The 26,594-nt window shown below is 42.7% G+C and overlaps 2 protein-coding genes across 2 annotated transcripts in view; both read right to left on the reverse strand.

Annotated features, from left to right (window-relative positions):
* Positions 1 to 8,512, reverse strand: part of usp34 (ubiquitin specific peptidase 34) — a 52,703-nt gene extending 44,191 nt beyond the window's left edge. The window contains exon 1 of the mRNA XM_008284976.1: positions 8,178 to 8,512. Within this exon, the coding sequence (XP_008283198.1) occupies positions 8,178 to 8,220 (43 nt within the window). The 5' untranslated portion in view covers positions 8,221 to 8,512. The remainder of the gene's footprint in view (positions 1 to 8,177) is intronic.
* Positions 8,513 to 10,474: 1,962 nt separating this feature from the next.
* On the reverse strand, positions 10,475 to 26,556 carry xpo1a (exportin 1 (CRM1 homolog, yeast) a). The gene is made up of 25 exons (XM_008284964.1): positions 26,059 to 26,556; positions 25,258 to 25,390; positions 24,913 to 25,014; positions 23,981 to 24,053; positions 23,813 to 23,874; positions 23,664 to 23,708; positions 23,380 to 23,561; positions 22,072 to 22,120; positions 21,850 to 21,969; positions 21,227 to 21,355; positions 20,196 to 20,354; positions 18,170 to 18,352; positions 17,731 to 17,869; positions 17,027 to 17,208; positions 16,612 to 16,768; positions 16,219 to 16,382; positions 15,909 to 16,043; positions 15,580 to 15,763; positions 15,107 to 15,213; positions 14,564 to 14,758; positions 14,289 to 14,457; positions 13,287 to 13,421; positions 12,955 to 13,114; positions 12,209 to 12,305; positions 10,475 to 11,394 (listed from the first exon to the last, which is right to left on the reverse strand). The coding sequence occupies exons 2-25, from the start codon at positions 25,381 to 25,383 to the stop codon at positions 11,248 to 11,250; spliced, it is 3,201 nt and encodes a 1,066-aa protein (XP_008283186.1). The 5' UTR covers positions 25,384 to 25,390; positions 26,059 to 26,556; the 3' UTR covers positions 10,475 to 11,247.
* Between the last annotated feature and the right edge of the window lie 38 nt (positions 26,557 to 26,594).

Here is a 26,594-nt window from a genome sequence, read left to right on the forward strand (position 1 = left end):
CTGAAGAATATACATTAAAAGCAATTTCAGCGATTCCTTCATCTCAAAGGCCATGCAAAGACATTTTAGCTGCTGAACAACTAGTAGACCACTTACAACGCCCTGCTGTAATCATTCTGACCGGTTGTAATCCTGATTACAGAAGTAAAAAACACTCTCAATGTACTCGTGGTCAGACTGAGAAGTACGTGGTGGACACTTTCCAAGGAATTTTCCTAGAAAATTCGATAAATGGATCATCTTTACAGTCATATGTGGATCAGCAGATCAAGCAAAATTAACCCAATTGGCTTCCCTGCTTCATTAGGCTGCTACAAATAAAAGATATAAGGCAAATACATCATCATCATATTTACTATAAAGTAGTATAACGGCCTCAAAGACGAGTGTCAGATGGGCTCCAGGTTCCCAATTCAAAGTCATTATATGCTGGCAGTGGACTTTGACAGCTTGAGTCTAAAGTTACTGTTATTGTACTGGCCTTCAAAGATCCACATCAATCCCACCCAGTTCAGGGGAATCGAGTGTCTCCGCTGAATAGCTAACCTGCATTTGGCAGCAAAACAGAACACAAAAACAGCAACAATAGCGCTCAATCCTGGGATATGGTCAGATTGGGCCGCTTTCCTGCAGCAGTGACGTGGGCCGTCGCTTGATGTTGCTGTCTGGGAACAAGTGCACAGGTTCCAGCTTTAAACTTAGTTTACTGTTGCAGCGGATATAAATACGAAGAGGGGGAGGACAACTTCAACGTGTGATCACACTCCTCAGCTCAACAGCGACGAGAACGTTCAGCCAGACTGGAGGCGTTTAAATATGAATGTTCCAGCTGTGAAACTATAATAAATGCAGTTCAACTAGAATGTGTTTTTGAAGGGAAGCAGAGGACGACTGCATGCTAGAAGATGTGAAGCACTCCCAATGACAAAACATGACAAAAATGGTGTGCTACTACGACTGTAAAACAACTTATGAAGTACAGTCATGACTCGATAATCAGACACTAAATAAAACCTTCTTTCATGTCGGATATCAAGGCTGTCGGATTGTCAAGATGGAGGTCCAGATACAAGGAGGGCTTGATGCTGGAAGGCTCATTTGTTGTTAATTATTGTTCATAGTTGTTATAATAACTAGTGTGTTGTTAGAACACTACGCATCGCTGGATTTCACCCCTAACTGACCGGCATGATTGTGCACGTTTCAGCCACTTCCACCCCGGGGCAGCGCTCTGACGGGGTGGAAGTGTCCAGAACACACAGGCAGTACTTGGCTGCTGATGCTAGTTTAGTTAGCGCTCACACTTCTGTTTCCACCATGGGTAGCAACGCCACTATCCATGTTCACCTTGTAAACACTGAGCACGCTCGCTGCGTGTGACGTCGTCGTGTCCTCTTCTGCGCATGCGGGACACTTTTGGGTCATATGAAGTTCACACAGCAGATCACATACAAGTCGCATTTAAATGGAAATGTGAAGGAACTCACAAAGAAATCGGATTTCACAAAGAAATCCTCATTGAGCATCAAGTCCTGCAGTGTGAACGTAGCCAATCTGTGGGATTGTTCAGTCAGAAAATATGCTGTTATCCTGATTGGTGACATTAAATGTCATGTTGGAGTCACAATCCAAGGCTGTCGCTATGTTAAGGCTGTTTTTATGGGTTCTGTTCGTTTCTCCTAAAAACCTGTCGGATAGCAGGTTTAGGATTGTTAAGGTCGGATTATCGAGTCACAACTGTAACTGATTGCATGTTAGCTTGTCGTCAGCTCAGTCACACCAAAGCTTGAAGCTGCCTATTGCACTAAAATGTCTTTATTCCAACTGTGTATGATCCCTTCAGTAGACACAGGTATCTGGGACAGCCTTTCTTTGGATTAGGGGTCAACCAATGTGCTTTCATCTTAAATGCGATGCCCATCCTTATTAATCCAGGCGACAGACAAACAATATTTGGTTCCAGTAAACAGTAAAAATTTAAATCTTGGCGTCATAATTTTGAATAACACAAAACGTTGTTGAAAAGCCTGCGTCTATCTAATTAAAACACATTCATCCTGACTACAGATTGGGAAAGCAGCGTGTGTCCAAGTCAAAAGAGTGCATTTAATTACATTTTTTTTTTCTAAATCTAAAAAGGAACTGGTTGTGAGAAATGATCATGAAACAGAACCGTGATGTGCCTCATGTCAAATTCTCCCTCGTTTATAAAGTTTCAATGACAAGCAAACCAATACAACACAACTCCGAAAATACAGTCTGTAGGTGCACAAGCGGACTTTCAAATGTCTCAGGTAAAAGCCTTCAAAGTGTTTCGCCACTGATGAAAACTTCCATCAAAGAGTTACTGAGGTGTTTCAGTCTGGGTCGAAGTGGTCAACTCAGTGAACCAATGAGAGCTCGTCCTCCACAGAGCCACACTGCTAGCACTGCTAAATAACCTCAGCAATAAGGGACACAACCCATCACCACACTGCTCTGGCAACAGTTTACATCATAATAATGCTCCTCACATGCAGCTGGTATTCCAAGGTGTTGTCGGCTCCAAAGTTTATCTGCACACAGAGGAAGCAATCCTTTCACAGCAGAGCAACGTCTCTCTGCCCTTTGGAAAACACCTACACATCTACAACGAATCATTCTGTGTACAAATCTGCACCAAAATAAGACTTAAAACAATTCTTCACCTGAATTTACTGCACATCCTACAAGCAAAACACAAAGAAAATGGTGCACAATATGCATCACTTGCAGACAATCCGCTCATCAGGAGGCACAATCATTCACTGATGAGTCCCAAATGGCCGACATGCAGGAGAAGCCTCTAGTCTCCACTCTGCTGCAGCTGCTGAGACAGATGTGTGACCAAAGATGACTTTGAAAGGTGTGAAATAAGGCGTCAGATTGACCCACGATGAAACCACGTGACATTATCTACATGCGCTGCGTTCAATGAGCAGTTTGTGTTTTAAATGTTAGCAGTCATTGTTCTTCAAATGTCTTTTCAAAGCAGACGTTTCAACACGAAGCAAAATGTGATGGAATCAACCAGGATCCCAAACGGAGTTCAGACAGTTTGACTTTATGATTTAACAACACCTGTGCTTTTCTTACTGCATTTCAAAATGTCTTTAGTGAAAACGCCTTTCACTTATAAACGACAAAATCAAGGCCCTCTATTCATCTGTGACGTGTTCGACATTTTCTACACAGTGTTTGGTTTAATATCCTGAACTTGACTCAGTTTTGGGTTTTTTGTTTTTGCTGTGATATAATCATATAAAGTCCTGCGTCTATGAAAACAGGCCAATCATACAAATGACAGCATTACAAATGTCTTCCGTGCAGCACAGCACTGATAGAACGCCATAAATCATGGTTTTAAAAATGAATTTCTTTGATCATTCACAAAAAATTTTAAAAACCTGCAACTGACATTTTTTCCAATTGCATGTAGGTTCTATCAAAACACAGTGACTTTGCATGGTGCAGATATTTTAATGCTTTTTTAATTTGCTTCCATATTTGTCTCTTATCTCGTCTGTGGAAGCAAAGCCTGCAGTTTAGTGCAGGTCAGGCATGTCCTTTAAACTTGGTTCCCATCAGAGTGGCTTATACAACAGACACATGAAGCAGAAAGGCAGAAAAATGTTTTGGAAACCACGCGGATTAGTCCTGCGTTAGGAAACACCAGTTGAACACAGATCCCTGTTGTAAAACGGGACACACACACAAACGCTGCTGCTGCTGCAAATCTGAGGTCACAGGCCACCTCCACACGCTGCACATGGTCCTGCCAGTCTTATTGACAGAGCTGTCACAGCTGACAACACCCCGCGGTGGAACCCCCACCCCACCCCTCCACGGCTCTGCACCACTGTTTTTTTAAATCAGGAAAGTTGTAAAGCTTCATCCTCTCATTCCCAAAATAAACTAAATCTAATGAACCTTCACCAGTTTCATTGCTGAGCTGGTGAAAAAGTCCATCAGCAGTAACTTGACTCACAACAAATGTTCACCTTCATCTAATTCCAGCCACACAGCATGAAAACATCCAGCTGGAGAGTGTTGCTCAACAGAATCAAAGCATAATGTGTTCATAGCTGCTGCTGCCGCCACTGTAACGGTCATTAATTCATTAAGAATTGTAGGACTGGGCATCAGCACTGAAAGCTTTTGAGTGTCCCAGTTGATGTTGTATCAGACTGTACTTGACTTCAGCAGAGTTCTTTGAAATCAACACTAGAACGTGAGACCTCTGGGGTTTAAGGTGTTTGTTATAAATTACAGTCATATTTAGGTGCTGAAATCCAGCTATTACATCAGTTATTCCTAAACGATGCTCAGTTCTAAATACGAGGTCTGACACACACTTTTGTCCGTCTGATCTCATCACACATAGTTTCACACACATGTAGATCAGAACATAGTTTGCTGGTGGCTGTAATGTGTTTTTTCCTCCATGCATTGTGCTGGCCGACACAGAAGCGCCACACGACAGGAAACAACGAAGCTCAACGTAAACATCTACGCGACGGATCACATGACGGCGAATCACAGACGACCAGAAACGACAAGTGACTTCACTGAACTCCAGCAGGCAATTCAACTCAGACAGAAGCTTTTCATAGATGATGAGACACCGTTGTTGTCTCTCAAAATTTTAACACAAATTAATTCAAAATACACCGTATGACCCATGTGGATTTTCTGTAAGTCTGACCTGGTGTCGAGTTCCACCGTTTGGCACCATGAGCTTGTTTCTAATGAAGAACAAATCAACGCTACAGCTTACGATGGCATTTACAATGACGACAGCTTAATTTATGGTAATAGTGTGTCTCTCTCCTGTTTCAACACGAGCCCAAAGTTAGACCCATAAAGAACTGGTTCCTCCCAGTTTTGTGAGAAAGAACTTAATCGGCGTACACGTTACTCTGAACTCAACCCCGTCCAGCACCTTTGAAATTCACAATGACATGTTCGGCTATCCCACATGTCGATGGACTTGTCGTCATACGCTGTGCAGTGAGGTTTCCGATGGTCACAGCTCACTGTCACGACTGCACTCAAGCATCCGGACACAAAACACATCCAAAGGGTTCATCTTCTAGTTGACAGCGTAACAATCTGCCCAAAGACAACGAGCACGAATGGTTTTTATTGGACTCTTCTGCAGTAATTCAACAGAACTGAGTAACAAGATCACTAAAATGTCAAACTGCATCAAGTCTGAATGTGAGCATCATCTGTAGTGTCCTTCCTCATCTGAACATTCAAAATCAAATATGAAGACTGCGTTGAAAAAATGAACTGAGTCCAACAAAAACGAACACCTGTAATCACCGAAACACGAGCCAGAAAAACTCAAAGTTCGCCTGTGATTAGCCGAACTGCATAACGATGAATTTGAAATGATTTGCAAACACCAGAACTTACTTCAGAATCAGAAAAAGCTTCATTGCCAAGTGAGCACAAACAAAGGAATTTGCCTCGGTTGCACGAAACACACGAAGGGTGAGTACAACAACAAGACAGGGTTGGACATATGGGCTGTGTCTATCCGCACCATGGCTCCACGTCGCCACAACAATTACCAGAGGAACTGGAAAATCAGATTGTCAGATGGAAAATGAATAATCTGTGACCAACTCAGCCACCATCAAACCACAGCTGTAGTATTCAGGAGGTACAGAACGAGCCACAGCATAACGAATCGGAGTTGCAGTGGCCACAAACAGAGCGCTATTTGCACAACCTAGGTCTGAAAAACAGACGGGCAAGTGTTTTAGACTTGGCACAGGGGTTATCAATGAAAATCGGAGTTTCTGTGACAGCACAGATAGTGTGAAGGACAGTGCGTCGTGTCATCCTCTCTAGATGGCATGCTAGAAAAAAAAACAAAAAAACAGAAAACCTTGCTTGCTCTTCAGCTGAAAACTGCAGCTTTACAACAGAAAATGAAAAGAACCCCGGTGGATACTGGGAGCACTTTATTTGGTCAGAGGGGACCAAGATAAGTTTGTTTGGCTCAGATGAGGTCCAGCCGTGAACCTGGTCAGGACTACCACAGTGAATGCATAGTCCTGCCAGAGACACACAGAGGTGGGAGAGTGATAATAACCTGCTGCATGATCGCAAAAAGTATGAGACATGTACAGACGGCACCATGAATGTTTGTGAATATACCAACATACTGGCTGAAACAATGACCCCCAGTCTGTCAGCGCTTGGCAGAAGACGACTATTCTGGCACAACAACGATCCAAAACACACTGTCATAATCACAAGAGTTTGTTAAGGTGGAAAATGGGAAATGACGACCTGGTCAAGTAGTCGCCTGACTTGCTAAATGGTTGCACTTATACAGCTTTACAATGTGTTTCTCATTCACACATTCATACACCGATGGCTACAGAGCTGCCATGCAAGGAGCTGCCTGCCATCGGGAGCAACTTCAGGTTCAGTGTCTTGCCCAAGGACACTTGGACTGTGGAGGGGATCGAACCGCCAACCGTGTGATAGGAGGACAACCTGCTCGACCACCTGAGCCACAGCCGAATCCAAGAGAACACGTTTGTAGTATTTTAAAAAGAAGTGCAGATGAACACAACCCTGTCCAGCAAAGAACAGCTGAAAAAAAATGTATCTTAAGAAAGACAGAACATCTCCCCAGAAATGTGGGCAACGCTGGTGGCAACTGAGTCTGCCATTAAAAACAAAGGTGGAATTGAAACACGAAAACATCTGAATTTATAAAAGCTGTATTGACTGATGCTGCATCGAGTTCCCACTGAGGGGCCTGTTTACAGCTAAACTGTTCATCTTTGGCATTAGAAGTAATACAACTGCTGTGAGGTGATGCATTTTATAATCATCTGACATACAAGTGATATTACACATGGTGTGCACTCACTCGTGTTGTACAGGTCAAGTTTGGATGAGGACGCTGTGCGACTGTCAGGTGCAGGACTGTGTTTAGGTGGATTCCTATAGAACCACCGGGAGGAGCTTTCACTTCACAAGTTCGTGGCACACAATAGGTGGGACACACACGGGAAAATGGCAAATAAACAGTTGGACACTGCATGCGTATTGTCATTTTTCTAAACTGTTCTCCTGTAAAATGGCTTTGTTCAATGTTTTCCAGACACTCCTAAAGTGCAGCAAGGCCTGGTTAGCACGCCTATTCGAAAGGCTACGTTTTAGCAATAAAGGCAACCTACTATTTACGTTTGCTTGCTAAAGTTAGCCGCGTAGATGAAATGAGACTGAGTGGTAGCATTCATAACATTACGTTTACCACCAAAACGAACAAGGAGTGAGGCGAGTATGCTGAGAACATCTGTCGAAAAATGCACAGAAGCTATCGAGGATTAACGATATGCTATATGCCCAAATATGCGCCTCGATGCAGCCATTAATTTTCTCAGCTAGCTTAGTTGCCGCTAGCTTATAGTAACATTTACCAGACTCGCCAAATCACACATAAGGAATTTACATCAACGTTTTAGTGTCAGCACTATCAACCGTGAGCTCATTATTGAGAGTGTGCAGGCCATTTTGGACTGTGAATTTGGCCTCAGCAAAACAATGGGTAGCAGCGGAGTGGACAGCTAGCAGACTGACCTGACAAACACATCAAACAAAGTCAGCCTGCTTGCTAGCTCAACTTGCTAACTTAGCTAGCTAACTTCCAAATCCGTGCAAGCCGCAATATAACAACATCGACATCCTTCAAAATCGCCCCCGTCCCCCGTGTTCAACAGTGCTCAAGTATTTCAACCCACGACTGTAATGTCACACGCAGAACTGCCCACGGCAAAAAGATTTTCAGTCGATTTAAGAGCTCTGATGAGTGTTTGACAGACAGGCCCAAAACTGACTGCCAGTTTTGGAAGAGAAAATGGCATTTGCATTCATATCAAATCGACCGTCTGAGACGAAATCGTAACTGTCACGGACTGCAAAATATGCAGTTAAAATGTCATGACTTCCACCGCGTTATGGTCGTAAAGTCTGGATGGAAAGGCGAGCTAAACAAGAAAACATACAAAGTTACATTTGGCTAGCCCCCAAGCTAACATGCTTCCATCAGGCTTCAGTGGGCAGCGATGCTAACATCAAGCAGCTAGTTCAGCATCGTCTCGTGAAAATAAAATGACTTGTTTACTTACTTTCATTTAAAACCTCCACCAGCTCGGCGCAGTTTTCACACATTGTTTATGAAGAGGAAAACTGAGTGCACCTACTCAAACCATTGCACTGGAAACTGTTGTTGGCTGGCAGTTGGTTGTTTTGGGGGTAAAAAAAGGCCCAGTGGAGGGAGTGATTGGTGAAGGTTATTCCACTAAATGAAACCAGGGGAAACAACAAGGTGTAGAACGTGATTTGCATCCAAGCGAAGTTGATGTGCATCAAAAGTAAAGAGGCACTGGAAGGTAGAAATCGAGTCAGTCTCCAATCTGAGCGTTACTTGAGAGAGTAGACACAGCAGCCATGTTGAAAAAGGAGGGGGGGCGACACAGCATGTCGCTCGTTCGGTACTTTTCGTCATGTCTCCTTCGTCTGTTCGGTTTTCTTCGGTAATCTCGCGATATCTTTCAAATGAAGTAACGTTTGCAACCTTTTCTCATGTCAAGGGCAAACGCAGTGATGTTGCTGCACAAACTATTCAGAAACTAACTTTGTTTTTTTTTTTATCGAAAAGATTATAATTCATACATATGTATATTTATTCATATTTTATCAAAACATTTGCCTTGCATGCTATGTAATTTTTAAAGTTTAAATGTAATTGTATGTAAATAAAATAAACATCCAGAAATATAACTATAACTGAAACCAAACCTCGAGTGAAGTTTTTGTTGCTCATTTAATGTCACATCAGGCCACCAGCACCTACATTAACGGAGAACATTACATTGGTGCCAGTTTCTGTAACTGTTAGATTTTTTTTATGATCCCACTTTACAGGTGCAGCTCAAACCATGAAAATATGGTGTAAGAGTTCTTTTTTTTTCATAAATTAATTGATATTCCACATTTAATTACATGTTAAGTAACAAATGTAAGCATTTTTTTTTGTCTCTTAAGCTTGATGACTGGGGCTTATATGAAATCCTGTATCTCAAATTATTAGAATATTTCCTAAGATAAATCATTAAAAAAAAGGATTTACAACATCAAAATGTCCAACTTATGAAAAGGTTGCTCATTTATACACTTGACATTTGGTTAGGGCCACAAACTACTGCATCAGTGCAGCGTGGAATGGAGGTGACCAGCCTGTGGCGCTGCTGAGGTGTTGTCTCTGGTTCAGGAGAGCTTGATATTGGGATTGGGACAGTTGGAGCTCCTTTAATGAAGACATCTGTGCTTGGAGATTCTTGGTGCTTTGACACCAGTCTGACTTCCTGTGAAGCTCTCCCAAGATCTTGATTCGACTTTTCTTGACAGTTGTCTGAAGGCTGCAGTCATCCCTGTTGCTTGTGTACTGTTTTTTTTTTTTTAACCATCCTTTTCCCTTCCAGTCAATTTATCAATAATTTTCTTTGGTTCAAACACCCTACCAGCCTTTTCATCAATGACCTTCTGTGTCTACTTGTGAAGGATGTTGATGACCATCCTCTTGACGACTTTCAAGTCAGCAGTCCTTCCCATGACTGCGGTTATGTGTAACAGTATTTATACTGTTTGAATAGCAATTTACGTAAACTCAAAGAAAGAAAGAAAGAAAGAAAGAAAGAACTGACCAACGTAGGACCTCTTCTTATTTTCAATCAGCTTTCTTTTTCCCAGTTCAGAGTCTCATTTTGTATTTTAAATGTCATTTACAGTCACTGTAAGAAGTTAACTGTGTGCCTCCTGACAAATCAGAAACACTGCGAGCTCATCATCAGTCATCCATCCATCATCTATACACTGTTTAATCCTCACTAGGGTCGTGGAGGGCTGGAGTCTATCCCAGCTGACTCAGGGTGAAGGCAGGTTCACCTGGACAGGTCACCAGTCTATCACAGGGCTACACTTAGAGACAGACAACCAAGCACACTCACATTCACACCTACGGACAATTTACAATCACCAATTAACCTCAGCATGTTTCTGGACTGTGTGGGAGGAAGCCGGAGAACCCGGAGAGAACCCACCGGGACGTGAACCGGCAACCTTCTAGCTGTGAGGAAACAGCTCTAACGACCGATCCACCGTGCAGCCCCCTCATCAGTCATGTCTATGTAAAATACATTTAACTATTAAACAAGGACCCCTGGATGTTGTGCTGTAAATGAAGCCCACTTCCTTGTTTGGAAGTCAGACTTTTGTCATTTCCTTTGATAAGAAACAATAAAAAGAAACATCCCTTTGAAATATGTCAGTGTTTACAGTGAGTTATGGCAGCAGAGTCGTGACATTCGTCGTCACATATTGGCTTTTCGTGACCTTCATGGATTTGAGGAAGAAGAGTCAAACATAATGTTTTGTAAAAATAGCCAACTTTATATTCTCAGAGTACTAAGACAGCTTTACAAACAGGATGATATGCACACAGCCTTCTTTCTCATCCAAAAGCAGAGCCACAGAAGCCCCGACTCGCTCGGAGAGACAGAGCAAAGAAAAAAAACAATAAACACACTGACAAACCAAAACAAGACAACAAAGGAAGCAAGGGAGTACAGATCTACCCCTTGAGCATCACATTCGTCCTGCACAGTGCACACGGCACTTCTGAAACCAGAGCAATCTGTCAAATAACCATTGCAAGTGTTTCAACATTATATATTACATATTAACAAGAGGGAGGGGAGGTGACTGGAGGGGGGGAAGAGGGATTAAAAATAACCTTTAATTCTATTGACGTTGTGGAGTAAAAGAACCGTATGGCCAAACATAAAGCTTTAATAGCAAAGAATTAACAAAAGATGGCATGTTACACACACAAAAAAAAATCTTTGTATAAAATAAGTTTGTAGGAGAAAAAAAAAAAAGAAGAAGAAAGAAGAATCCGCACCAGAGTTGAGGGAGTTCAGGGAAGCGATTCTCATTTACATATTGACATTGATTTGGTCGACGTACAACCGAGTGCTGGGGTCCTTCCTCTGGCCCCTCATTCTCTTTTCAAACACACACACTCGCACACAAACACACTTGAAAAGAAAACTATTTATCAACAGGAAGCATCCCTGCTTCCTCTTGAGCTTTCGCCCTTCAGAGTTGTTCTGTACACGCTGGTCGCTGCGGCCGGCTTCAGTCGCACATCTCCTCTGGCAGCTCGTGGGGGTTGAGGATGCCGGGCACAGACATCTGGAGCTTGTGTTTCTCCTCCTGGGCTTGGCGCAGAGCCGCCTCTCTCTCCTCCAGGAAGAGGTCTGTTGTGTCCTCGCCAGCGAACTCCTGCAGGACCACACAAGCAGAGGCTCAGAACTGCTCATGCCGGGCTTGAGGCTTCAGATTCAAGCCGACTGAGCTGCCATGTTTCCCAGAGGAAGACCTGCACGGCTAAAACCTTGTACAAAGACCCAAAGCTAAAGTAGTCTGTTGACTTCTGGTGCAGCTTTAAAATACTGAAACGTACATTTTGGTTGTGCCTTTTTTGATCAATGATGTAACTGCAGGACATTCATTTTTATTTTGATTCCAGCAGAGATTTTTTTTTTTTTTTCACATTTAGCCAATGACTCAGACGGATTAATTTGATGTTTTGATATCAAAATCTTTCCTACTATGCTTCACATGCTTTGTTAGAATTATTTCACACCATTTAAAGGGCACATGTGATGCAGATATTAAGTTGGAACTTCTTTCACATATTGTCTGCAAATAACGAACACTTGGAGAACGCATGAGGCAAGACTGTGATGAATCCATGTTTAATACTGGCCGTCAAAAGCTAAAGCGTGGATTAAACCTTCCACTTATAACAAATCACCCGTGTAAAATAAAGACATGTTGTGATTAGCTTGTGCCTTTCCTGTGTCAGAGTCGCTACTACAAGACGAGTATCATTCAGGTTCTGGCATGATATGTTAGAAAACCATCACCATTCAAAGTCTTACGGGACCCTCTTTATCTGTCTCTATGTTTATTGCAAAATACTGGATGGATGCAACTGGTCCATTATTTCCAGTCTACTGTTTTTTCCACACTTAGAATATTTCCTGCTCAGTTTCGAGGCTACAGGTCTTTGCCGTTTCCACCAATTACTCACCTTGATCTGCACAAGGAAGTCCCTCAGGTGCTCCTTGAAAGCGGGGATGTCCTGATTCAGGCTGAACAGACCGGTAACGAACACCTTCACCTGGGCACTGCAGACAAGATGTTCAATAAGCCTCAAGTCAGACCAGCATAGACGTGGTTGGGCACGTTTTTTGTTGACTCTTCTCTCATCTGATAACTACTTCATCATGTCTGTGATGGCTTTTGGACACTCCCAAAGAAGTGACAGCTTGCTGTGAGTGTATTTACAGCTCAGTTGCAATGGGATTTAGAAAGTTTGCAGATTTCTCCCTAAATGATCCCGGCCAGTGACAGCAAATGTCTTTGATTTTTTTGCCAAACACAGTTAACATTATACTTTAATATTATACATTATAAGCCTTTAAACATACAAGCGCTGTATTAGCAGGTGTTTTCTTTATGTGATACAAAACACAAGATCTTCTAACCCTTCTGTAAGCTTTGACCTTATTTCATGCAAGAATCCAGCTGTAATAATTCAGGATATTCCCTCGAATCTGAAGATGAAAGTCTAGCCTCACTTTGCCTAAAATGTATTTTATGATGAAGCTGCTCCAGCTGTGTTAAAAATATCACTAATTTATTTGTGTCCTTTTATCCGTGGGTGTTTATATAAAACCTTTTCCACGAGCAGGCACCTAATACCGGGAAACATTAACCAAACACATAGCTGGTGTAATCCTACTGTGGTTCCCGGGCTGCCTAAAGCCTACTTACTCTTGCAGATGGGGGAAGGCTGTCTTCAGCAGGTTGGCAATGTACTCCTGGACGTGTGCCTGATTGTTGGCGGGGCTCGCAGCGCTCAGAGCAACGCTGACCTTCCCCTCCTCCACCAGGTTAAACATGTAGGCCAAGATGGTGGCGTGCATGGTCAGACCTGGAGACAGAGCAGAGGCCCACATTAGCAACTTTGTCATGTGCATATTGAGAACGTCTTGTGAATTTGAGAAATAATTCATATGGAACCAAAGATGGAAGATATGATTTTAATGTAGAAGCATAATGACATGACTTCACACAACCAGCTGTCCCCGGGTCAGCCTCTTTACCTGCAGTGTGAGACGTGTCGGTGACCACGGAGAAGATGTGCTGCAGAACGTCACAGAAGTACGTCTGGTAGAAGCTCTGTGCTGCTGCTTCCTCTGCAGACACGTTCTGCAGGAGAGTGTACAGGATCTGGAGACCTGCGGAGGAAGAGGACACACTCATTAGAGATTTAGTAGAATTCAACATCTGCACGGCTCACCTACATGGAAGTTCACCTGAGGTCAGTTTCTGCTGAACCAACAGCTGAATGTTGGATGAAGTTATGCTGTGTAATACTTGTAGAAACATCCTTCAAAGACACAGTATCTGCACTTCAGTGGCAACCTGCTTTTTACTTTCTTATACGTGACATTATCACAAAACTTGTTGCTGACTGCTCTTGTACCTTATCCATACACTGTATGTAACAGCTGGATATGGCCACAGGGATATCATGGACTCATTTGTGGACCACCATTACCATTCTACCTGTCATTATACAGGTAGCTCAACCCGACGCATACCCGCTTTATTTTCTGCTTTACTCTAACTTGAGCCAAAATTGACTAAATAAACACCACGCTGCATTTAAAAAGTCTTAAAACTAGCAATTGAGACAAAAACACCTTAGGAAAATGTTCCCTGAGTCTACTGAGCAGTATGGCCCTTTTATTATGAATTCTCCTGCAAATCCTTTGACAACCAGAGAATTCACCACCTGCTGGCTCTAAGAAAGAAGGCAGGTTTCAGGCTTTAGTGTTCAGACCCAAGGTTACAATACAGTCTATGGTTCTATAATCCCTTTTATTCAGAAGGCTGTTAAAACACAGCCTTCTGGTTTTGCCTTCAGTTTTTATAGACTTAAATCTGGGATTATAAATCACATCATTTCAACATCTGCATCTATTCTGTCTAGCTATGTTCAATAGCAAAATATTTATTGTTTCGCATTTAATTTTAATAACCCTTTAAAAAAAAATTAGTAACTCTGTTGTAACTTGTAGTTTGACCCGACTAAATCAGACCTGTGTCAGCCACGTTCCTCATCGTATGCTTGAAGGCCCAGATGATGGAGTCCAGGATCAGTTTGAACTGAGCTGGGGCAATGGACAGAAAAGCTGGGAAGCACTGGGAGGTGGCAGCTTGGAGGAGGTAGAAGAAATGGGTTCTGTGTTCAGGGAATTCCTCAAAGTCCTGACAGCACAGAAGAAAAACAAGCCACAGTTGTAGTCTGTAACTTTTTCACTGAAATTTCAATTTCTTGAATTCCGACCAGAACAGTCGAACAACTCAAACAAACCTTGTTGATCATATTCAAAGTGCACTCGAACACTGCGTCAAATATCTTGGGGATTTCGCCGGTAATGTGGACTCCCAGCTTGTTAACAATGGTTGCCATGGTGCTGAGGACTTCGGGCTCCCTGGCAGCTGGGACGTTCCTCTGGTAGTCAATGAGCACTGCCTCCAGCAGAGGGGGCACAAAGTTCTCTGCCACCTGGACCACAGAACAAAACAATAAAAATGTTCTCAGTTAGGCTGTAGACAGCACCTGTTAATGGCTGTTCTGTTCAGAGAGTAAATATGGAGCTTAAAGAAAGCTCTAATTAGATACGAGCTGTATTATATCACTTACTACATTCACAAAACATCTGAACTCCGCCTCACGGCTAAATGAATACAGAGGATGCTTTGTGTGCAACGCTGCTAAAACACAGGCCGTTTTACCACCGATTTAAAGATAAGACTCTCTTCCATTACAGAACATAAAACACAGGCCGTTTTACCACTGATTTAAAAATAAGACTCTCTTCCATTACAGAACATAAAACACAGCCAGACTCACCATCTGAGGGTCACTGGAGCGACTGACCCAGCCTGAGATCAGCTTCAGCGTTTCTCTCTTCACCGTCCTCATACTCCGGATGAGAGGCTGCTTTGTCACCATCTCACCTGTACACATAACAAGCAAGAATAAGTCTCAATGGCTGAAGCCTAGAAATCTACAAACACATACAAAGCAAAGGCAAACGCTGAAGGATTTGACTACTGATCAAAGCCGATGCAAAGAATATGATTTCAACTGCGTAAAGTCTCCAATGATGTGTCACTTATGTCAGTAAGGATGTGAATGACTTGATAGTTCATTGAGGCTGAGACATGCAGTGATGCTGTGTGCCGGGTTTCACCTTCACACAATTTCTCTACTCATTAAAGTAAAACTTTTATATGAAAAACTTTTCAAAAGCTTTGTACGACTACAGGTCAGACACAAGTCCCACATGACATCGTCTAAATTAATATCAGACAGGAGCTGACCGTTGGTCTGGACGGCGGATGAGATGTTTTCACTCAGACATTTGTAGACATTGAGCATGTCCAGGTAGATGCGCCCCAGCTGAACAACAAAGGGATGACCAACAGCTTTACAGGCCCTGACGTTTGTCTTGAGGATGCTGCCCAGCTGGCGCACAGTCTCTGCATCCTTCAGGATGTCCACATTCTGCAGCACAAGGTCCAGGTGACAGATTTAGCACAAACCAACAACAACCAACAGTGGGCTGCACACTGCCTTAAATGAAAACGTATCAGGTCAGGGACAAAATCAGTGCATCACACTGTACCACCGGTCCTCCTGGTGTCCTTACCTTGGTGGCCTGCTGGATGATGCTGTCCCACACCTGATTAGGTAGCAGCATATACTTCTCAATCAACAGCTCTTGAACTGCCTGATCTGTCTGTGCACCAATCATGTAGCCCACTGCCTCATAAAATGTATGGACCTGCAGACAAAGACAAGGGGCAGAGCTTAAATCTGACTTGCTTTACTGTAAAACACAACACGTGTCACCTGAGAGTCAGGCAGACTCTGATGCCATCAAACACTTAAAGCTGTGCCAACGCTGACTTTTGATAGGACCATGTGAATAAGTCAGAGACAGGTGAGTCAGGACTCACCTGCTGAGGCTGCAGGTCACAGATGATGGTGTTGATGTTGTTGAGGATCTCGTCGATGAAGGGCATAACCTCTCCCACTTGAACCTGGACAAAGTGACGCCGGCACTTCTGGGCAATCTTGATGAACGTGTCACACGCCATGTCTTGCACACCATCATGGGTCTCTGTGTGACAAAGAAGAAGATAAACTCAACAAAATCGCAACAGGCCGAATTCACCGACAGCATTCGTGTGTTCGTCAAATTTAAAGTAACAGTGTACAGGTCTGTTTAATGATTCTGTATTCAGCACAACACATCAGAAACCACACGCTGCAGACAGGCATAACAACGTTTTAATGAAGGGGCACTGATTAGACCTGTGTGGAAGACTTGGTCGTTGCCCATTTCTCACCATGCATAAACTCAAAGAGCTTGTTGACAACGGTCTTGAGGAACTTCCAGTGCGCTCGAAGGAAGCGGGGATACTGGCCCACGATGTACATGATGTTTGACGCTATTATGGCCTTGTTGTCTTTACCTCTTTTCTGCTCACACAAGCCAAGCAGGTCCTGCATACATAACACACACACAGTTAGCAGACGTTGTTTACAGGTCAACACACACAACTGCTGTGTGGAGGATGGTCTGGGATTACAAAAAAAAATGTTAGTATTGCTTAAAATGGACTCAGCAGCAGTTGGCTAAATAAATGCTTCTGTTACGCAACCATATGGCCAGACACCACTTGCAGACAGTTGGACTGATTTCTGCTTGTTGAGGGATGCTATTTAACGCTGATATAACACAATACTGTTTGAGTGTCCCACCTTGATGACGGTCACCAGGAACCTCTTTTCATCCTCCTCGTGCATTGCTCCACTAATGGAGCCGATGGCCCAGCAGAGCATGTTCAGATTCCTCCACGACCACTCAGTGCCATTCACCTGGTTGTGGAGCTTCTCCGTCATGATGCGTTCGGTGTCGGCATAATCCAGATGTGTCAGGTACACTACACACAAGGAGAGATGGGTGAAATAATGGTCTGATATGGTGCCTTTTCAGCAAATGTACTCACAGTCTGTCTTTTAGTTGTTGTTTTTGTTTTTTTTAAGCTCAAAATACTGCAAAGATGTTTCATTTCACCATGACTGTATAACCCTCAGTTTTAGGATAATTCTTAACAGGCTGCTTTGCAATGAAAACCAATGAGCTGCTGCTGTTAGCGCCCCCTTCAGGAAGAACATGCCATCTGCAGCTATGATTGACAACTGCAGCTGGTTAGCTAGTGCCACCTGGGTCACATTCTCACAGTCTTGTAAAGCTGGGAAGGAGGCATATCTTAACGGCTATTACTTCACACCTCCAAATCTGTAAGAACCACCAAACACAATGAAAATGGACTTTCACCATATGGAACCTTTAATAAATACTTAACGGGGAGGGGAGTCATAAAGGAGGTTGTTTTCTGAATTAGGCTGAGCATCTGAAACCCAACTATTTAATTGTCAACAGAGATTTTTTGCTAACTTACCAAGAGTCTCCCTCATGTTCTTGTAGAGATTGATGGCGTCCGTGTCCTTCATGAACTCCCTGACCACCTCGCCCTGGTCGTTCTCCACCACCAGCACCTCCTCTGGTTTGGCCATACGGCTCACCATAAGCAAACGCACCTGTAAGAAGATGATTAGTTGGATGGATGTGGGAGTCTGCAACACCCTACTAATGAGCCACCAAGTAGTCTAATCCATGTTTATTAAGTACAGTATTAAAGTTGAGACTGCTTTGAATACTAAAATGTTTGCATGGAATAAAGAAGGATTAATGATAAGAAACAACTTTAAAGTTGATCAGAATAATCATGTTTTGTATTTGTGCTGTAATTACACAGCTCTAAATTCACAGTAGAAAATATGTTTCTCATAGAGTGTGTGTGTGTGTGTGTGTGTGTGTGTGTGTGATGGAGGTCCTACCTGGGAGAGCACAGGCAGGTAAAGGTGTCTGCGTGGAGGGACGTCAGACAGCAAAGGGGTGCTGGAGGTGGAGAAAGGACTCTCCCTGTAGAGCTCTGCTGCCAGGTGGTTCCAGTACTCCAGGCAGATCTTAAAGATCTCTGTCTCCTCCACCTCTGACACCAACAGCATATAGTGCAGGGCCTGCAGACAGGACAAAGTGGTGAGGTCAGACAACATTACATCTCTAAGATTCTCTGCTTCCTCTTCCTCCTCCATCTCCTCTCTGTGATGCTCTCCTTCCACGTTGTCACAAAACTTATCACTTGCTGAACATTTTCTTTTCGACAGACATCACACTTTACCAGTGTTCCCTAAACGCCTCATACTGCAGGCTGTGGTAGCTGCGGTGTGCTCAGACAGGTGTGCGACCAAAAATGACATTGAAAAGAATAAACTAGGGCATTCTAATGTCAGAAACCGTGACGTTTTTTTATTTTATTTTTTACAGACACTCTTTTTATCAGTGGAAAAAATGGGCCATGTAGGTTCATGAGAAGACCGCATTTTTAATTGTAAATACCACAGCAGATGGTGCTCATGTCATGAAAGCTAAAAACATTATTGCGAATAATGTTCATTTAATTTTGCGGCCCTACTTCTGAGGTAGCCATTGGAATTGAATGAATTGCTTTTTTCCTTCCCCGGTTCTGTCGGTGTCTCTCTGATCATCAGGTGTGCCTCCTCTTCAGCTACAGATCACTTCATATTTTTAACACGCATCAACAAACAGCTTGTTTGACGCACCAGGCAGAGCCACTGAAGTTATAAAAGCAGTACTTCCCACCACTGTGGTTAACACAGTAGCTGCCTGCGGTTACAGCGACACCAACACAGCTCAATGATCATCAGGCACTCGCATGAATATGTCCAGCTGAAATTTTAACTTGCACACCCTCAAAGAAAGGTTGCAAATGTGACCTTTTGGTCGCAGTCTGGAGCCCTGACATGCATGTATTGTCGATGTGCTGTAGTACCTGCATGGACTCCTGCGAGACACCTCTTACAGTTTACTGAGATGGAGGTACAGGTGTGTTACCTGATTTCCAGCCGTGTTAATAAACCCTACAGTGTCAATTTGTAATAGCATGTCTAGCGAGTGTCAAGTGATGAAGTGTACCAGAGACACTGTGCTTTGAATTTAAATACAATTTAGAGGCAGACTATTGAAGTTGCTGCAACAGCATTTGTAGACATCTGGTGCAGTTACGCAGCTGTTTCCAGCAGCTGGACTGACATTAACTGTTGCATGTAACTGTTTACTACAGTTATGAGGAATATTTTCATATAAAACTGCAGGGAAGAGATAATGTCACAGGCTATTGACTCCAGCTGGTTGGCTGTATCTAGACCATCAGTTAATTTATTTATATATATATATATAAATATAGCACAGACACAGGTGCAAGACTGCTGTTGCTTTTTGACCTAATTAAAGTCACAACATCTCAATCTGGTTCTCATTATTTTTCACCATTTTTAAAATAACCTGAACTTTGTGTGATTGCAAAAATGCTTGTGCAGCCTATAGTGTCTGATTACATAATCTATGGTCTCCTGACTTTTTAATTTCTTCACTTGGCTATAGTTTCTCAGAGCTTTTCTTGTAGCAGTTGGTTTAATTGCTGCACAGACTGTTGCTGCTGTCATCCTCCACATCTCCTCCTGAAACAATCATCTGCCTGCATTTATGTAAAACACAAGAAAGGTGGCCCTTCCCACTGTAATTGCTTTCATATGCATGTCATTGCAAAGGTGTAATCAGGACACCACAGACGAGTAAAAAGAAAACCAGAGAGGCAGGAAAACAGTCACTGGATAGGGGAAGGAGTTTTGTCCCAAACATGACTAAAAGCTACCATCTGAGAGCAGCAGGTCTGTAGACATCAATCCTTTAAGTTCACCTTCACATGATAAGCAACACTCAGTCTGAACAGTAAAACGTGGAGTTTGTTCCTAAGTGAAAGCGCCCTGTGTTGTCTCCTACCTCCATGAGTGTCTCTCGCAGGTTGGGTCTCTTCTCGATGAGCTGCCCGTGTTCTTTGAGGAAGGTGCAGAGAAACAGGCTCAGGTTCTGAATGAAGTTCTGCTCGTCGTCCTTCCCATTGGCGTAGGCCACTCTGATGTTTGTGTTCAAAGGCAGCATCTGACCAGATGACAAAACATTACGTCAATAGCTCAATTTTATTTATTTATCCTCAAACTTTTTTCGGTCTTACTTATTCTGCCTAATTACATTGTTAGAACAAGCTATCATGTATTCTGAATCTGTATTTCTCCACTGAACCTATGACCCTGTTTTGCTTTTTTCTAAAGAGCACAATGCACGTCCTTGAAGATAACATGACCGGATAGACCTGGTTCACACACCAGGAGACAACTGAAACTCCTCTATTCTATTAGATAGGAGTGTTACTTTAGATACACGCCGTACCAACAACATCCATACATGTTGCTTACCAAACATCAAGGACGTGGACAGAGCGCAGAAGCCTGTCATCACTCTTGCATATATGACAAATATTGCATAGGTAGCATTTCCCTTTTCATCAGTGTGATGGGCATGTTTGAGTGGCATATGTCTAAAGGCCAGAATGCCATCACTCTACCAGACTGACAAAGCAGCAATGCTATGCATGTATCCCAGCTTCATAAAGGGTGTTTCAAAGGTTTATAGCGTCTACACGTGGCAGCTGATTCAGACTACACAGTACAGTGAAGCATTTCAGTTTCACTCTGTGCCCGCATTAAAATGCTCTGAACAAAGAACTGGCGATCCTACAGGTTCCTCTAATGCTCGATGTGTTCTGAGGAGTTTGTAGAACGTCCCTCTGGTTTCAAAGTGTGTTGTTCTGTTCAATCAAACAACCGTTTGTGCTGCGTGCAGTCTTTGTGAGGCAGGAGATCTGCAGCAAACTGCGTGTTTGTGAGTGTGACGATACACACCCGTCAGTGTGTAATCATACTGAGTGCAATTAACTTAAGTACCATTCAACGTGATTGTGTGAGAGTGTGTACCTGTTTGAGCTGGCACATGGTGAGGGTAAACAGGTTGACAAACTGCTCCTCGTACTGGTTGACACTCACTCCAGCGATCTCTGTCAGACATTTGAGTGTCACGTTGCGAAACATGGGCACATTCAAGAACTGGGGGGAAAAATTTTTTAAAAAGTCAGGTCAGTGTTGAACCACCTGTTTGCTTTAATTACAAGGCAACCGGTTCTGTATAATTTGTGCGCTTTCTCCAGCACTGCTCCTCTGGTGGCCACACGACTTCAGAATGAACCATTGTTACTTAAATCTCAGTATTTATTTCAGCTAATAAACTTACAGCAATATACAATCTGTCAAAAATTTAATCTACTTTTTGAAAAGCATGAAAACATACAAAAACTGAACATCACAAGTTTTTTTTTTTAAATTTCATTTTAAATTGGCAAATGCTGTCAGAGCTTTCTGTGCTTTGTCTTTTCTTGACATCATGCGGCAAAACATGCATGTGACTGGTTTTCTTGCACAGAAATATTGATCATCCTTACCATGTCATTATCCAACACGACACTTGTGAGCCAAATCTTAGATAGAAATGCCCATCACTTTGCAACAGACATCATTTACTCAATGAATATCAGTTGATTTACCTTGTAGACCAATGTGCTGATGAGTTTTGTCTCAAAGATGTAACCTAAAGGAATCCAATTCAAGAAGCGGAGGAGAGTCTCCAGTGTGGCGTGGACCAGCGGCGCATTCTGAGAATTTTCCTACAGGGAGGAAAAAGTCACAGTGAGGATGTATTGTGGTATTCTTCAAACAACAAAGGAAGATGCTGAGAACTGTTAGGCCTGATGTCGACCTCGTCTTACCATCACAAACTGGCACAGCTGGAATATCTGGGAGAACTCGTTGCACATGCTGAAAGACAAACAGCAGGGATCACTAGAGATCACAGAATCATGACTGAGACTGGACAGAAACTTTGTGGATTACACAAGGCTTTAACCCTGAGATGCAGGCCCCTGATCAGTTTTCCTCCAGATGAGCTTCCATTTAGTCGAACTCTCTAGGTGTAGACTGTGTGTGTATGTGTGCATATCTCACACAGCTTTCTACTGTCATCCACTATGTGTGTCACACTGTTTAAAATCCCCTTCACTACAGAAAACACAACAACCTCCGAGCAGTCGCTTACATGCTGAAAATGGCAGGTTTTGATAAAGATTTTTATCATGCGATGAGGCCGGTCGTCTCGGTTCTTTCGGTTTATGGCTGTCCTGTCTAACGGTTTGATGTTTGCATGTTTTGCCAGTGATGGAAAAAGCTTCATTTTCTAAGCACATTCCACCAAAACAAGACCACCCCAAACTATTCCAGGGGCCCCATTTCTGTACTCTAGGCTTAGCACCTCCAAAGAAAATTGAGATTGATTAAAATAGAACAAAAACAACAACAAAAAAACAAACCAAAGCACTTTCCTTCTCTAGCAGAATGACAATAAGAGCCGTCAAACCATTCTACAATGCCGACACAACGCTTCCCTGCCTTCCTTTTTAGTCAATAATTGGAGATAGCATATATCAATAAGTTGCTACGGGAACCGTGGGCAGAAAAACTTCAGTTTTACATTTGACGCTGTATACATTCAAAAAGTGTCATTCAAATATGCAGTGCAGATTAATAGAATGTACGAGATGAATATCTGCACATCTGAACTGTGCCAGAAACTGATTAAAGCAAAAACGATGACACATTACTGTTCCAGGGTTTGGAATGTGTCCACCAAATGACACAACTCCATTTCCTGAATTCTAAGTACATCAAGCGTATGCATGTAAACTAGGAAAGTAAAACATAAAATAGATAGCAGTGGCCTTCCCTATAGCTCATCTAGTTGAGCGGACGACCCAGAAACAGGGGCGATAGTTATGCAACGCAGCAGTCGTGGGTTCGACTCCCGTTCACGACCCTTTGCTGCAGGTCTCTCCCCATTCTTCTCCCCCCTTTCCTGTCTATCTCTACTGCTCTCAAAAAAGGCAAAGTAATTCTGTGCTCATATTTGTGTCAGGGCTTCACACATTTCTGCAGAAGTCAAACAGAAGTTAGCACCAACACACCACAACCCAGACGTAGCAACAACTCTGCACTTCACTGTAGTCACAGCATATTATATTTACCTGTCTTTGAGGTGCTTGGCCTTCACTTGGGTCATCTGGCCACTGGAGAAGTCAAAGACTTCCTCGCTGAGTAGTTTGAGGATGATCATGTTGTTCTGACAGAGACTCTCACTGGTCCGACTCGCACCCACAATGTCACTGATGAAGGTGGGCCAGTGTTTAGGCCACTCCTGCTTCAGGATCTAAACCAGTCAAGAAAAGATGGCCTCTGTGTCATCAGCCTTTTCGCTTTATGTCAGCCATCGTCCTTATACCATGTGCCAAACTATCAAACGTGTATTTACCTGTACAAGGATCATGTTAAGTTTTGAAATGTACACTCCCTCTTTCTGCAAACAAGCATAAAAACAGTAGCATCAACGTTAAGCAGCACAAACAGCAGCAACATTACATCAGTGCATAAAGGTGCAGCATCATGCACATGTTATCTCACCTCCATGTTTGCAGGGTCAGAGGAAGTCTTGATAATCAACCCAACAACATACTTCTTGATTCCTGAAAACACAACCATGTTTTTTTATTGGAAAACAAAGATAACACTTTCCAGACAAGGAATACAGCTCGTGATTTTATTCAGTTAATGCCACGAGACTGATTGTACCTTCACACTGATTTCTTGGAAGAATCTTCCAGCGTGTTTTGATGACTGCCTCCAGAATCTGCAGTGCGTAATACTGAGAATAATAGAGATGTTTTAGACCTTTGACAATAATCAGAAACAGTGCTTTCATCAACAAAGACAAATGTAGACCACAATATAATACTTGCACTGTCGTCTTGGTGACACCATGTATGTACAGCCATATACAACGCAAGTTTGTGCCCCATGCTCTTTAGATACAGACAGTAAACAACAAAAACCTAAGTGAACATATTTAGGAAAGCAGGCACACAAACGTGAGCACCATCTGCAACTTCAGTTATTATCTCTACACAACAAAAGTGTTGATTTAAAAACGAGGGAAATGGCAGTGATTATGTAAATGGTGTCCGCCAATAGTTAAACAGATACAATCCATTAAAGGAGAACACATTAATCCACAACACTGTCTCGAAAAGTCCTCTGGAACAAACGAAGTTAAGCATTTAACTGTTCTGGCACCAAGTGTGTGTGGTCTGTATCAGATGCAAAGATGTGGATAGTTACTGCAAGCACCAAGAGCCATGATACTGAAACAAATAAAGACATCAGCAACACCAAGTGGAACACCAAAACGTCAACATTTTGACAACACGGTCCACTAAGGGTGTCACCACAAAAAATACATCCCACAAGAGATGCCACAAAAATGGTAAAACTAATAATTCTGCAGATAACTGCTGATTTAAACACAGCAGGCTTCCATGACAGGGAGAAAATCTAATAAACACTGGAGTTTAGTCATAGTGAATTCTCAAAGCCTTGGCCTGATGTAGATAAACTGATAACATCAGCTCACATTATTACACTGGCCCCGAGAGGCTGACAATAAGCAGCTGTTGTCGGTCCATAGCTTTCCTACACGACAATATTAGTACATGTTATGTTCATACTTTAGTTTTCATGTTCTGCGAGAACTCCAGGATGGTGTCGACCCTTGTCCAGGCATCTGGATGGTCCTTCAGGTTGGTGAGCACTTCCTGGGCCACTCTTTGCTACAAGACAGCAACACAGCACAACATTGTAAGGCAATAAATCTTTAGAGTTTAACTCAACTTCAAACATATCCCTTCCCTAATTGCTGCAAGGTAATGGTAATTGACAAATTCCTATTTTCGGTTACAGTCCAACTACACTCAAACCATGAGGGGCTTTGGTTTGTTAACTAGCAAACATACACTACATGCATTCACTTTGCATTGAATGGCTATGAATCCTATCTAGACAGCAGTTCTTACTTGGGATCCAATGTCATGATACATAGAGTTGACAACATTGTCCAACAGGTTGATGTCCAGTTTCTGACTGAAGTCCAGCAGCTGTCTGGCTGGGTGATCTGCCAACATCGTCATTTCTGCTGGCATAGAGATTCTGGCAGGAGAAGAGTAGAAATTATTTAAACTTTAAACCCAGCAATCCCAGGTAATAGTAACAATGGTTCTACTGAAACACACACACACTAAAGTGGGATGGATTACAATAGGAGATCTAAAAGTTAACTGTGGGTGCTTTGTTCTCCCTCTTCTACTAATGTTTTAAATAGTACATACATACATACATACATACATACATACATACATACATACATACATACATACATACATGAGCCAAAACAGGCGGGAAAGCTATACGCATGGTTACTTAGAAACACATTATTCTATTTCGGCTAAAATGTGTTAAGGGAGCCAGCCTGAAGCCCGCAGGCAGCCCTCGTGGTTCAATTATGACAGTCACTGACACATATAATACAGTGGTAAAATATGAAACAACGCCTCCGCCTGGTCAACAATATGCGTAGAGCTGCCTTCACACAACCCGACTCATAGACCTGTTTTACGACCATTGAGGGCAATTAAAATACGTTAGCAATGGTGGAAAACAGATCGTAAAGGCACCAGACCACCGCGTGTCGTGACTTGTCACGTTTGGTTTGAGTAGCCGCCAGTTAACACCCAACATTAGTTACTTTAGAAACTGACGGATGCTAACGTTAGCCCACGCTGGGTAAGTTAGGTTAATGATGACCGGACTTAACTTACCTGGTGTGTGCTGTCCCCTCGTCGAAAACAAATAATGGTTAACTGATGGAACTTGTAGCCGAAGACCGAAATATCAACGCGATGAAACAAGCGTTTAACGTTCTCTCATGCCACACGTTTACGTTGCGCTGCTCCTAGCATTCGATAGCCAAAAGCTAATGTTAGCTTTCCTAAATGACACTAACAGTCGGCGCTAATTTAAAAAAAAGCCTTCGCGCTGGATACTTATCGATTCTTGGCGATGTGTTAAGAGCTTCCCGCAGTTTACCACAGCATATTGTCTCTTGTCTTCAATCACTCTCAAATATATCTCTTTTAGCTATCAGTGATTACACCCGGCTATTAGCAACTTAGCGTGCTAATGGAAAAGTCAATGATGATTTAGGTCTGCTGGCTAATGTAACGTTAAGCTAAGCTAACAACACAGATTCACGGAGTCACACTTGGAGCCGTATTCCGGGTCATAATCACGAAGTGAAAGAGTCTCGTTTTATTTCTGGTTCTATTCGCACACACTGTTGGACAGCAGAGATGTT

Source organism: Stegastes partitus, unplaced genomic scaffold (genome assembly GCF_000690725.1).
Source record: "Stegastes partitus isolate 25-593 unplaced genomic scaffold, Stegastes_partitus-1.0.2 Scaffold382, whole genome shotgun sequence".
NCBI classification, from domain to species: Eukaryota; Metazoa; Chordata; class Actinopteri; family Pomacentridae; genus Stegastes; species Stegastes partitus.